The 14,275-nt window shown below is 37.0% G+C and overlaps 3 protein-coding genes across 3 annotated transcripts; 1 reads left to right on the forward strand and 2 right to left on the reverse strand.

The window, feature by feature from the left end:
- Positions 1-223: 223 nt before the first annotated feature.
- EV154DRAFT_573864 (uncharacterized protein) lies at positions 224-1,854 on the reverse strand (the record flags this gene model as incomplete). Its single annotated transcript, XM_051606410.1, has 3 exons — positions 917-1,854; positions 500-855; positions 224-444 (listed from the first exon to the last, which is right to left on the reverse strand). The coding sequence occupies exons 1-3, from the start codon at positions 1,378-1,380 to the stop codon at positions 224-226; spliced, it is 1,041 nt and encodes a 346-aa protein (XP_051453903.1). The 5' UTR covers positions 1,381-1,854.
- Positions 1,855-11,961: 10,107 nt separating this feature from the next.
- Positions 11,962-12,585, forward strand: EV154DRAFT_567478 (uncharacterized protein; the record flags this gene model as incomplete). Its single annotated transcript, XM_051606019.1, has 2 exons — positions 11,962-11,986; positions 12,362-12,585. 2 exons carry the CDS (start codon positions 11,962-11,964, stop codon positions 12,583-12,585), a joined length of 249 nt encoding a protein of 82 aa, XP_051453904.1.
- A 291-nt stretch (positions 12,586-12,876) lies between these two features.
- EV154DRAFT_567479 (uncharacterized protein) lies at positions 12,877-13,327 on the reverse strand (the record flags this gene model as incomplete). Its single annotated transcript, XM_051606020.1, has 3 exons — positions 12,877-12,933; positions 12,994-13,217; positions 13,285-13,327. 3 exons carry the CDS (start codon positions 13,325-13,327, stop codon positions 12,877-12,879), a joined length of 324 nt encoding a protein of 107 aa, XP_051453905.1.
- Positions 13,328-14,275: the final 948 nt, after the last annotated feature.

Raw genomic sequence — 14,275 nt, forward strand, 5'->3', positions numbered from 1 at the left:
TGCTGAAACACCTTCTCGTCTACCTAGAATTATACTTATAATAAATAGTCATTTCTTTATTAATAAAATAGAACACGAAAAGCAAATGTACGGGACGTGTGTGTCTGTAACAATGAGAAGGAATTAAAAAACAAAAAAACTAATGTCAACTACCCAAAGAAATCATGACAAGTTCTTTTACGGCTTTTGTGAGGATCCACAAACTCATAAAGAAGGTTTATATTCACGATCTTGATGAACTTTCTTTTATGACCGAAGGGGATAGACTAGGTTTGCAATGGCTCCAGAAAGCATTTGTAACCTGAATTAGAAATTGCAAATTTTGCGGACAGCAGAAAGCGGATATGTCTTTTAACGATTTCGAAAACGATACTTTACCGAGTTCAGTCGTCGTGTATAGTTTATGACATGGTAATTGAGTCATATAAAATGAAACAGAAAAGCCTGTAATACGTCAATATAAAAAAACTGTACACCTATCACAACTAAGTGCACTTACCATGAATTTGGAAACTAAGTGAAGCATCTAAACGATGATTATCAAGGTATTCTTTGGTTAGATGGGTTAATCGTAAAACGTCGTTGCAAAGTGCTCCTTTATCGCATGTCGGCTGACTAATTTTCACTTCACCAAATCCAAGATTGAAACCAAACTGTAATTGGTTGATCGTTGTAAAGGATGCGTCTGGTCTTAAAAGATCGTCCTCAGCTTGCTTGTTTAACCATCTTAAAAGTGTGTTTCTTTCATTATCGGATATAATGGCAGATAAAAAAGGGTCGAAATAAATACTCCACAGTTTTGATTCAGAAATAGTAGTGATATCTACGATTGGATCTTTAGGGAGTTTTATGACTCTATAGAAATTAATTCCACATTAGCATTAATCCGCATAAAAGAGTTATTGATAATACTTACAGCATTGCAATGCCTATGATGACTCGGCGTTTTTCGTAATCCAAGGAATTGGAGAATACCCTAAGATTAGTAGCGATATTATGTACACTTTGGGTTTGAGTTATTAAACGTTTTAATACGAGGTTTAACTGTGTTAATTCATCACTGGTAAAATCAAGCGAGGAGTTCATTGACGTTTTTAGTTGTTCATTTGTGATATATTTAATATTCTCGTCAGTGAACACTTTTCTTATCATTTTGCTATGTTGCAATGGTTTTAAAAGTAGTATGTGGTTTAGGGCTGATAACTCTTGAACATGGATTTCAATTGCGATTAAACCTTCAGTCTTAAAAAACTGTTCAACACGTTTATAATATTCAGTGAACAAGGTTGTAACATTGATACCATTCTCCATAATCCAAGGTTCTACTTCGACACTTTCTATCTTCTTCAGTTTCTTTAATTTTATTTTGCTCATCTTCATGATACTCAGTAGCTTCTCTATCAGTTTTGTCAGTTTGGGCGTCTTTTTCTTGATTCTGACTATTATCCATGGTTCTTATTTGGTCAATTTAAGACCTGACAACCTCCTGAACGTATTGGCCGCCTTCAATATGTGTATTTGAGACTGTTTCTACTCTTATTTTCTCTAGCCACTAGTTAGTATTCTTCTTTGACTTTATCCATATGTTATGCTCGTTTCTAATGTTCACAATGTTTTTGGCGCCTTTCAGTTCATTGTTGATAATATTCTTATATCTCCTTGAAATGTTTTGTACTGAATTGTACTCATGGCCAAATGCATCATAGGACTTTCTTGTTGTCAAATTTCGCAAGTTAGAGAGACACCATTGAGTGTCCTCTGGAAGGGATTTCTTATCACCTTCATGCGTTTTAATGTTGTGTTTTTTTTTACTTTGCCATCACAGTAAATGAATATACTTGAAATGATAAGAATAGATAAGTCTTTTGAACAACTGGATTGGCTCGAGGATTTCGATAATTTCTAAAATGAGATTAGCAGTCAGATAGAAATGATTGCCTATAATTGGCTGGAAGTTATTATAGTTTTGTTTTTAAAAAATAAAATAATATCTTTTTGGATTATATGAGCTACACACCTGGAGGATACATGTACAAAAAAGTTAGTGCTTTTTAAATATTTAATTTTGGCCAATCATCACTTACGTGTAAACGTCAACCCGTTTTTGTTACGGGGACATGTCTTTTTTTTTTGCTGCTATTGTCGTTGCAATCTTGGAGCGACTTGAACATTAGTTTTGACATTCCATGATCTACAGTGCAGATTCCTCGAAGCATTAATATCTCCTTTGCCATAAGGTATTGCAAGATTAATTTTAGCACTGCAATACACCGAACAAAGGGACATTGTCGCTTTTGCTGTTTTCAGTATTAGTAACGGAACAGTTGGAGCAGATCTTTAAAAAAATAAATAAATAAAACAGAACAGTTTAAATATCAAGAAGCTTTGTTTATATACATCAAGTCCAATTTTACCTACGAGGTCATATACTCTTTGACTGGTACAATTACAAGTAGGCCTTCTCGTTCAGTCCGCCTGAAGACCTTTGGTGGTTGTCTTGCCATTCTTGACACCTTAGCCGCTAGATGTCTTTCCCTCTTAGGACAGGAATGACCCTTTTCCCAAGGAGACTTGCACGAAAAGCAAACGTTATCTTTCACTGCCGATCTAAAATTTCAAGACTTCGTGGTATTCAAACCGACATCGCTAGCAGGAGAAGCTCGCTTCTTTCCCTTACCGGTAGTGAAGGAAGGACTACCATTAACTTCAGCAAAAGACTTCCAATCAGAAACTGAACTGGTCTCACCATGATTTAGCAACAAAGAAGATGTGTCCAGCGTGGTTGTAGTAACAAACGCAATGCTGTCTTCGACATTCGAAGGCATCTTGGTTCCGTAATTGGCTGCAAGAGGAACCATACACGCTTTACGGACTTCCGGGCACAAGTTCAACCAAAAACAGAGGAACAACTGAACACCATCTTCCAAGCAAGAATGACGACGAAGTTCTAGAAACTTCGCACCAAACGAGCGGACAGACGCAGTTGCTCCTTGCTTCATAGACCAGACACGACCCATATTCAAGAACTTTCTTAAAGGTGTGTCATAATAGTCAAGCAGTTCACTTTCACCGGCCTTCCAGTTCAGGGAAGACTAAGCCAGTTTGTCTTCAAACCAACTTTGTGTGTCCTTGTTCAAAAAAGAAGGAAGCAAGCGTTTCCAATGATTGTCAAGAGATAAGGATTGAGCTTTCAACACTATGGGAAACTCTTGACTAAATTATAGACTGAGTCAAAATTAGGTAAGTGAGGCTTCTCACAGATCGCATCCGTCACCAATTGCACGAAGGGGAGACCAGGGGGAACAAAGGAGTTCTTTTCCTCGACCAAAGAAACATCACGAGCGTTGGAGAGCTTGAGCACCTTAAGAGTGTCCTCAGCATCCTTGAAGAGCTTTTCAGTATCCTTGGACATCTCGCGGGCACGCTTGGTGTCTTCACCATTACGGTTTGCCTTGGACAAGTGCAGGTAGTTGCCCAAGCAAATGTAGTACTTTGACTTCTTGTCATCAAGGTCTTCCTTGGCAGACTGAATCAGCATTTCAGCCGTGTACTCTTCACTGATGTTGATCTTGACTTCAACAGACGGAGAAGGAGAAGGAGAAGAGGAAGAGGAAGGAGCAGCAACTTCATCACCTTCAGACATCACAAAATCTTCATCAACACCAGATGAAAGAGGTTGAACATTTTCAACATGTTCAGGAGCAGCACGCTCAGCAGCAGAGTTAGAGATAGGAGAGTTGGAGGCAGACATATTATATTTATGAATTCAAATTAAAAAATGTTGTGTTTAGACGTAAGTAAAAGTATAAGGCAGTTTATGAATAATTTGAAACTGTTTATAAGATTGTCTTTATTATGAAATAAAAGGAACAAGTATTTATATATAAAAGACTATCTCCTGTACCACTATCTTTAGTGTATCTTTGAAGTTGTTATCATTTTCCCAGTGTGGATCCTGTTACCTTTAACTGCTTATTTTGTAAAGATGTTACACTTAGAATTACGGTCATCTTAGACATATTGTACATCCATATCTTTAGTAAGCCTGAGTCACTGTGTTCTTTTAACCTTATGGTATGATAGTACTAAATATCCATATTGGGTAATTGATTCCTTAATCATTTTTAATGAATTGATGTCATAGATATAGATTTATGCAATGTAGCAACAATATAGCAGATCACCACATGCCTCTCGTTAATATTTCGACATGCCATTGGTAACTGTTTGTCACAATTCTGCTTTTATAGGTCGTACCGTATACTTTGATGGACAGGAGAGAGAAGACGTCATCGAGTATCGTCAGATTTGTGCCAAGCAAATGATGCTGTATCTGGAACTGTCCCAGCAGTATGAACCTAATGATGATAGTATGGCAGTTCCGTTGGAGTTGCCAGTAGGTCAAACACAACATGTTTTCGTTAGCCATGATGAGAGCACGTTCTATGCCAACGATTACCAAAAAAACAAGCATGGCTAGGAAATGATGAGAGCTACTGTCTGCCTAAATATCAGAGCAGATCAATCATGGTCTCAGAGTTTCATTGCAAATGCCATGGTACCATGAGGACCACAATTTAAAATAAGATAATGAGTTCAAGAAAACTGTTTTATCCCGGTGCAGGAAGTGAGGATTATTGGACTAGCTCTCACATGCTGGAACAGTTGCAAGACGTTCTTGTGATCTTTGCTTTCTTGCTTAAACAGAGCATTGGAGTGTTCTCGTTCGACCAAGGCAGCATCACAAGGCGTTTGCTTTGAATGCTTTGGTCGCCAACAAAATGAACATGCTTTCCCATGAAGTAGGTAAAGATGAGGTTCGAGTAAGAAATGGTGAATATACCGGAAAGTCTGCCGCAGGTGAAGACGCTATTAAAATCCAGGATTTTTATGTCGAAAGAGTCAACAATTTTGTTGAAATTCAAAAATTGCATAACTCAAAGTTGGATGCTGATTTAAAACGACAAAAAATTGTAGAGCTTATTAGAAAAAAGCACCCAGTAAGTTACTTAAGGAATACCAATTAGAGTAATTTTTTTAACTTTTTGATATTTTTCATTCTAGAACAACAAAATGAAGGTTTATTTTAAGGGCTTCAAATTAATCCTTCAAGAGCGAGGACTATACAGTGGCCAAAATAAGGACTGCCATGACATCGCCATTGCCGATCATACGTGTTGTGGAAATCATCAGGTTGGTAGCCAACCCGATGTTTTGAAGCAAAAATCAATTTTGGAAGAAGCCATTGGCAATGCAGGCCATATCTTTGAACTATACCACAGATTCCATTGCGAAACAAATGCGATCGAACGATTTTGGGGGGGGGCGCTAAGAAAGTTGCAAGACAAAATTGCAACTTGATAAATCGACGATAATTTAGGAAAAATGACAAGTAAGATTAACCAGATTGCAAAAATTAACTGAACTTTTATTAACATAAAATTTAGGGGTCCTTTATATACATATTGAATTCGACCTCCTTCTTAGACAGGGCTAGATGACAGGCAAGATTATGACTGACATGCCATATCTTGAAAGTAAGTAATCCAATGAGAATCATATAATAGAAGAAAGAGTGGTACACGTTTCTATAAAAGGTCTGTAGTGTCACTTGACGCGTACATTTAAAAGTCATCAAAGTACATTCAAAAATTTATCATGTCTGTACTTTTAAACCTCGCTTGTCATTGGCCTCCGCTAATCTGATTAGTACAATATATTAATAATGTCTTTTTAGAATAATTGTATAATAAATGTATACTTTTGTACTTGTATTTAGCTTGATGAATATCGTGCTAGTTTGTTAAGTCAATTGTGAATATTTAATATGCAACATTAAAAGAAGTGTTTATAAAATTATCGTAATGGATAAAAATATGCTGTGTAGATCAAGCATACATGAATATATAAAGCTCGATCACAACATTACCCCCAACCACATTAGGATAAGCTTTTTTAAGAAATATAGGTGTCTACACGTTAGCTAATGTTTACGACTGACTTGCCCGTAGAATATGTGCATATGATTAAAATGTATATAAATGAAATAGTGTTATGTAAATTAAAGTTGTGTGGATCGTAGTAATGTATGTGCCAGTAAAAACCAAAATGAAAAAACCTTAAAGGCAAAAAAAGTATCTTTGGGGAAAAAGGCTATACTTAATTACTTAGAAATATTTTGCAAAGCAAGCAATTTCTGTGATCTAGTAATAATACGTGAATTCTTATTACTATGCTTGTCGCGATTAGTTCTCTTACGTATAGTGTTATTTACTGTTGTAGGTAATTGCTTATGGACATTTCCAGCATTGCGTCTAGCCCAATATAATTCGATATGTAATTTGGAATCAAAATCTTCAGCTTTCTGCCATGTATGATGTTTAGGATCATTATATCCTACCCAATGAACATAGTATGAATAATCACCAGCAACGCCTTTATGAGCCATGATAGCCTGCACTTCGAAATGTTCACCTGCAGTGAGTTCTTGTGAAGTTTTATCTTCAGGTATCAATTTAATTTGTTGAGTAGGTACATCCCTAGATAGTAAATTATCTGCTTGGTCTGCTAATATGTAAGATTTATTCTTTGTGTATCCTTTAATAGTAAAAGGCCCAGAATATCTTTCTTGTAATTTAGAGTTGCGATGAACATTGACGATCATGCACTTTCTGCCAATAGGGTACATATCTTTAAGAACTTTATGATTTCTAGCAAAACGTTCATGATCAGTTGTTTGTGTTTCTTTAATGCGTGCAGCAATTTGAGGAATAATAACTTCTTGTGCAAATTTAAGTCTGTCATTAATTAATTTAGTGTCCGCCGTTTCAAGTGTTAATGTAGGTACATCATTAGAATAATCTTTGAAATCATTGGGCTGTCTATTGAACACAACTGCGTATGGACGAGATTTATGCAATTTAGAATATTTAATGTTCATAGCTAATTGTACTGGATTAAGGTATAGATCCCAATCGTCATTCTTGCCGTTCAGCATTTTAACAATACTAGCTTTTGCAATGCCGACAAATCTTTCACAGACTGAATTTCCTTGAGGTGTATAAGGTAATGATAATCTCCTGTCAATGCCACTCATAAGAATCAGTTGGGATACTACCTCATTGATAAACTCAGACCCATTGTCGTGAGACAAAATCCTTGGCCATGAGAATAGACAAAAGATGTTAAGAAGTTCTTTAGCAACTGTTATACTTGTTTTATCTGGAAGAGCTCGAAGAATTGTAAATCTGCTGAAGTGATCTACCATAACTAGCATGTAGTTATTTCCACTAGCAGACGTTGTGTTAAATGAACCAAGATCCATGCTCCAGTGATCGAGAGGTTGATCTGGTAATACACTTCTAAAAGGATGATAACCAACTTTGCTAATATTAAAATGAGCACAAGCGTCACAGTTAGATATAACACGCGTTATGTCATCTCTCATATTTGTCCAATGTAAATTGTAGTCTTTATGTATTGTGTCTTCTACTGCTTTAATACCGAAATGTCCGAGAAGGTGTGCTTTATTGATAATGTCAATACGATCTTTAACAGGTGGTGTCATATAATCAGCATATTGAAGAGCACGCATAATAAGTGGGGTTTTGTTGGTTCCCGAAGTACATACTTTGGTAGATATAGCACTTGGTTTTTCATACTCATGTTGAATGTTCATGTTTAAATCTTTTCCGTATTGTTTCATCGCTTTTTTATAAAAAGTAGAAGAAATCTTAAGCTGTGGCGTCGCTTTTGTCTTGTGTTTTTTATATTGGATTTTTTGGAATTGATTAGAAGGTTGTGACTGTGAATCATTTTGGTCGTGTTTATTTTTACGCTTAGGGATGAATGAAGACGTGTTTTCATCTACTAACTTTCCCCCCTCTAAATGATAATCCTCCGTGAATAAGCGACTACCAGCATCAGCAATGTCATTTAAATGTCCTGGCAAATGTACAACATCATAAGATAAACTGAATAGAGCTTCATAATAAGTCAATAATAAGTGGTTTGGCACTTCCTGACTGTGTAGGTAAATAAGAGACCGGTGGTCAGTATGCAACGTGAAATGTTTTTGAACTAACCATTTGTTAAATCTAGAAAAACAGAACACGATTGCCAATAATTCACGGCGTGTGGTACTGTAGAATGATTCAACTTTGGACAATGCACGACTGGCCATAGCGACAAAACGTTTTTCAGTATTCACGAGCATGTACAATACCCCAGAAATACCTGTATTGGATGCATCAGTAGCGACATGTAAAGGATATTGGTAATCAATAGGATGAATAAGTGGAGCTGAGGACAATGCAGTTTTCATATCGTTAAATGCTTGAGTATGCTCTTCTGTCCATGCAGCAGGTAAATCTTTAACATTACGTAATTTGTCAAGCTTATCGCTAATATGAGCATACATAGGGATAGAGGCTCGGAAAAAATTCATGTAACCTAAGTATGATTGCAACTTTTTGGTGGTAGCTGGTATTTTGAATTCAGATACGGTGTTTACTTTGCGATGATCAGGAGCAAGCCCTCCACCTACAGCAAGTGACCAACCCAAAAGATGAATACTTGTTTGAGCCAGTACTACTTTTTCAGGTGCAATAACTAAATTAGCTTTCGTTAAACGTTTCAATACTTCAGCAACACAATCCGTGTGATACGATAAAGGTCCATCAGTGCTAATTGTTAAATCATCAACATAAACATGAATGTATGGTAAATCTGAAAAAAGTTCTTGGAGTACTCGCTGTACCAAATTACCAACAAATGATATACCGAAACACATTTTCACAAAGCGATATTGTCTATTAGTGTACGGACACGTGAAAGATAATTTATGACGATCTTCGGGAGCAACAAGGAAACTGTTGAAACAAGATTTAATGTCAATAACCGTATGAATCTTAGCCGTACCGATTTTTCCCATGATGTCATGTATCAATGGATAACTTTGGGTGTCAGTGATAGTAAGTATAGAATTTAAATTACGCACATCAGTAACTAATCTAATTTTATCAAAAGTAAAAACGCCATCTGCATTCTTTCGACCGACAACCAGCAATGGTGAATTAAAACCAGTATGTGAAGTGGCGACTTCAATGACACCTTCATCCAACCATGTAGTGATTTGTTTACGAACAGGTGTCTCAAAAGCATATGGTAACGGATATTGTTTTTTGAAAGCGATGCATCCTGGCTTGGTATCTAAATGTATAATAGCACCTGGTAGATTACAGTATGTATTTTTAATATCAATATCAGCATTTGCAAGCAACAATGGATTTAACATAGATGTCATAGTTTCTCGTTCTGCAGGAGTTCCAAATGGACTGTTATTAGGCATAGAGATAGGATCAGCCGGGGCTGGTGGAAAAGGATTACTTTCTTGGATGTCGAAATGTGATATTGTTAATCCTGTAATACCTAGTTGTAATTTATGAAATAAATCCATACCAATCAAAGCTGGAACATTCTCATTGTTTTTGGATGTAAAAAAGTCAAATATTTTGAATTTATGGAAGATAGATTTATTTTTGTAAAAAATATTTAAATTCGTCGTTCCTAATCTTGCACTCACGGCATCAGGATGACCAAGTTGGACTAAACCAGAAGAAGGAGTAACCTGAATTTGATCTTGCAGGAGAGAAGCAAAAGAAGGACGAATTATAGAGAACGTGGCGCCAGTATCTATCAAAGCATAGGTTTTGACATGTTCTATAATAATGGGAATGATGATCATGTTAGATTTATTGTCAGGAAACCGACTAAATTCTGGATGAAACTTACATTGTTGTGCCTGACAGGCTACCATATCGGCATCCGTCATCTCGGCATCCATCATCTCCGTATCACCATCTAATACAGAAGTATCATCATGGTTGGTGGGAGCAGTGGCAGCAGCAGCAAAATCGTGCCAGACAGCAGTATCCTCTGGATCACCTGTATTGGGTGCAGTACGACGGGTAGCAGTCAAATGACGACGAGAAGCCGGGCGACGAGACACAGGAAAACGAGCAGTAGTCGTACGAGGAGCAGTGGCAGCAGCAGCAGTTGTACCTCTCAAACTGAGAGCACCCAGGTACATGTTCTCTTGGACGTTTGGTCCACCACGAGACGTGTTGCACACATGTTCACGCGTCCAATTTTCGGCTTTACATTTAAAGCATTGATTACGGCTTCGAGGAGCAGGTTCACCGGCAGCAGCAGCGTTGCAATCTTCAGTATTATGCGTCGTTACTCGATGGAAGCTACAATATTTATTGGATGGAATCTTGGCTTTACGTTCTGTAGGAGCTACATACGGACGTGACGAAGATTCGCCATTGGACGAGGAAAAAGGAACACGAGACGAAGACGAAGAAGAAGTAGATGATGACGGTACCACATTGGCACGAGAAGTAGCATGCTTGGATAGTCTGGATGACTTATGATAAACGCTGTTCTGATCGAAATCCGATGACGTACGTTTAGGAGCTCTGGGAGCACACTCCGATGCACTTGCTCTACCTTTACCCTTGGACAAGCGATTGACCAATGCACGAGCCAGACTGGAAAGAATATCTACATCTGATCGTTTATACTCAGAAAGAGACACAGAAGCGATCGTGACTTGTTCAGCCAAATTGTCAGGCAAAGCTGCTAAGAACTTCTCAGCCAAAACTGAATCAGGTAAAATCTGATCCACTGCACGACGACGCAAATTATTGAAACGATCAATGAAATCATCCAAAGTCTCCCCACGTAACATCGTAATGTTGTTCAATTCACGTGCACTGTTGTTTCTTTCCTCTTGAGCATTAAGGCCATAACGCTCTTGAAAGGCAACAACAAACTCATTCCAAGTAGGATCAGCTTGTTTAACTTTTCTAAAAGTTGTCAAGTAATCTTCAAACCAACCACGAGCGGGATCACTCAATTGTGGAGGCATAATACGTAAGTAATTAGCATCAAAGTCAATGTTATAGCTTCTCAAGACATCAGTGAAATTACGGAGGCATGTTTTAATGTCAATAAAAACAGGAGCTCCCTCAACGTGGTTGTGTCCTTCCCAGCAAAACTTAGGTAAGTTTCTTGGGACTACAGACGAAATTTTGGATGCTAAGATAGTATCACCAGCAGTAGCTTCCATCATGGTAAGGCTTTGCTTAAATAGTTCTATATCTTCCAAGCGACGCGCCAAACGAGTACGCTTATTTCTCAATAAGGTATCGCTCTCAGGTGCAGATGCGATATACATCGTTAACGAATGCATCTCATCTTGGGCCAAAGTAAGTGCAGATCTCATATCCAGCAGCTTATTTACTCCAGTAGCAGGAGCTGATTGTACGATAGGATGAGCTCTGTTACTGTTTACACTAGGTGCATTAGTAACCTCACGATTATCATACGAAAAATTAGGTCCGTTAAACGATAATTCAATATCCTCCATGGATTGCAATCCATGAAGTGAATCATGTTCTTGAACGTGAATTTGGGAATCCCCCTCAGTGGTAGTGGTCATATTATCCGACATCAAGGTTTCAGGTAAAGTGGTAATAGGATTATTATCCATAGTCTCGACCGTAAGAGCAGGAGCAACATTATTCATACTATTGGTAACAGCCTGGGCATACGTAGGAACCATAGTAGCAGAAGAGGAGGTGGCAACATTAGCAGGGGTAGTAGGATGAGCATCCATACCAGCAGAAGTAGCACGAGGAGAGGTTTGGATATTCTTGGGAGGCATTTTGAATCAAAAGTAGAAGGAAAAAATTTTTTATGTCGAAAAAAAGTAGAGTTGATAACAGCTTGGTTAAAAAAAATGATAAATCGACGATAATTTAGGAAAAATGACAAGTAAGATTAACCAGATTGCAAAAATTAACTGAACTTTTATTAACATAAAATTTAGGGGTCCTTTATATACATATTGAATTCGACCTCCTTCTTAGACAGGGCTAGATGACAGGCAAGATTATGACTGACATGCCATATCTTGAAAGTAAGTAATCCAATGAGAATCATATAATAGAAGAAAGAGTGGTACACGTTTCTATAAAAGGTCTGTAGTGTCACTTGACGCGTACATTTAAAAGTCATCAAAGTACATTCAAAAATTTATCATGTCTGTACTTTTAAACCTCGCTTGTCATTGGCCTCCGCTAATCTGATTAGTACAATATATTAATAATGTCTTTTTAGAATAATTGTATAATAAATGTATACTTTTGTACTTGTATTTAGCTTGATGAATATCGTGCTAGTTTGTTAAGTCAATTGTGAATATTTAATATGCAACATTAAAAGAAGTGTTTATAAAATTATCGTAATGGATAAAAATATGCTGTGTAGATCAAGCATACATGAATATATAAAGCTCGATCACAACACAACTACAGCTTCAAGTCCATCGACAATCATATCTACATGTTTCTGGATAGTGCTGCTCCTCCTGGAGAGCCACCTCTTTTGATTAGAAGATACTGGAACAAAAGCTTCCGTTATATCGAAGCTTACAGCCAAGGTAAAGATGCAAAAGACGCCTTCGCCATTGTCAAAGAATTCTCTAAATTGCAAAGATCACATCGCAAGCTTCGGTGAGACCAATAAAAAAATTACACTACAATCAGGAAATGAATTAGGAACTTCTTAAAAAATAAATATATAAGGACATGTGAAATGATCATTTTAAAATGAAATAAGCAAAAAAAAAAAAAAAAAAAAAAAAAATGTTGAGATCGGACTTGAAATTCTCAAAATGTCCGTTTTTTCAAAAATTGTTCATTTTGAAATAGATGCACTGTACATAGGTTATATGTATTATAATTGAGTAACAAGAACAGAGTAATTGTATTCGTAAAATTAGGCGTTAAATACGAGAGCTCTTTCTTGTCAGGCAGCTCTGGAGCCACAGGAATCACTATGCGCATCAACCCGTTTTCCGTGGTCCTAGTGTGGATGCTATTTTTTTAACATCTCCACATCAGGGGGGACTGTTTTCTTCTTCACCACTGCAGCTTCTTTTGTCTTGACGGCATCATTTACTTGAGCCGCTCCAGATTCATTGTCATTATTTAAATTGTCGTCGGAACAGTCAGCCTCATCATCAATATACGGGTTCTTACTGGTTTTTTGTTTTTTAGAAGAACTACCGTCACTTGTCTCTTCTACTAACACTCTTTTCTTTGGCCTGGCCACCGTTCTGTCTGGAATCGGTAATACTGTTGATTGATCTGATTACGTACATGTTACGGTACATGTATGAATAAACTTTTTTTTAAAGAATAAAAAAGAGCTAACCTTTCACTGGTAAAGTAATTTCTGCTTCGTCCAAACATTGCATTATTTTCTGGGTATGTTGGTTTGGATCTACGGAATACAGTTAACAATTTTCTTTTCATGAACAAGCCTACCACGTACTTAAAATGCTGCTTCAATACGGCAACTATTTTTTGGAGCTGGTTCTTTATTGGCTCGGGCATTTTGATAGTTTTGCGATAAAGAGAAAAAAATGATCTACACAAATTTGACATCAATTGCTTCCTTTTATACGCAAGCAGACTCAGTCTGCCAGGAATGCGACAATAAATATATTATAGCAATAATATCAGAAATTACCTACTATCTATTCAGAGACAAAGGAAGAGTGGTTTATAAAGTATTTGATAATAATAATAGATTATATGAGGAGGGGATGGAATGCAAGATAATTGACATGGAACGGGGTAGGTGAGGGAAAGGGAGAGTATATATATATTTTCAAAAAACGTGAGTTTGCATTTAAGAATGTCTAGGATTGTCTTGAAGGTCCTGGAAGGTTTTGGCCACTGATGGTTTTGTATCTCGACATTCCAAAACATTCCAGTAGTTGGGGTTTTATGCTCATGACCAAAGTGATAACTACCTGTTTTATGACCCAGTCGCCATTTCTTTAATTGCACTAACCAGTAGTACCAATTTAACCTAAGGAAGAAAACAGAGTGAAGATCTATTAGAAAAACCAGAAAGGTTAACTCATCAGTGAAACCCAGGAGACTAGTGCAATGCAGGAGGATTATTTAATTCATAGCATCAGAGTTCTTTTATTTTATTTCTACCTCTAAGAATATATACTCCCATCTCGTTATTTCTTCAGGGTTATGTTTCTGTCAAATATCTCAAACAGGTATTGTGCATAAAGTATTGACAAGGATGATTAATTGACTTAAAATGAGTAGTAACTCGTAAGATTTAGTAAACATTGAATAATATGATTGTTTACGGAACCTTTCTGGTTTGACACAGGCGGAGA

The sequence above is a fragment of the Mucor mucedo genome (genome assembly GCF_025094135.1).
Source record: "Mucor mucedo strain NRRL 3635 chromosome Unknown EV154scaffold_105, whole genome shotgun sequence".
Taxonomy (NCBI): Eukaryota; Fungi; Mucoromycota; class Mucoromycetes; order Mucorales; family Mucoraceae; genus Mucor; species Mucor mucedo.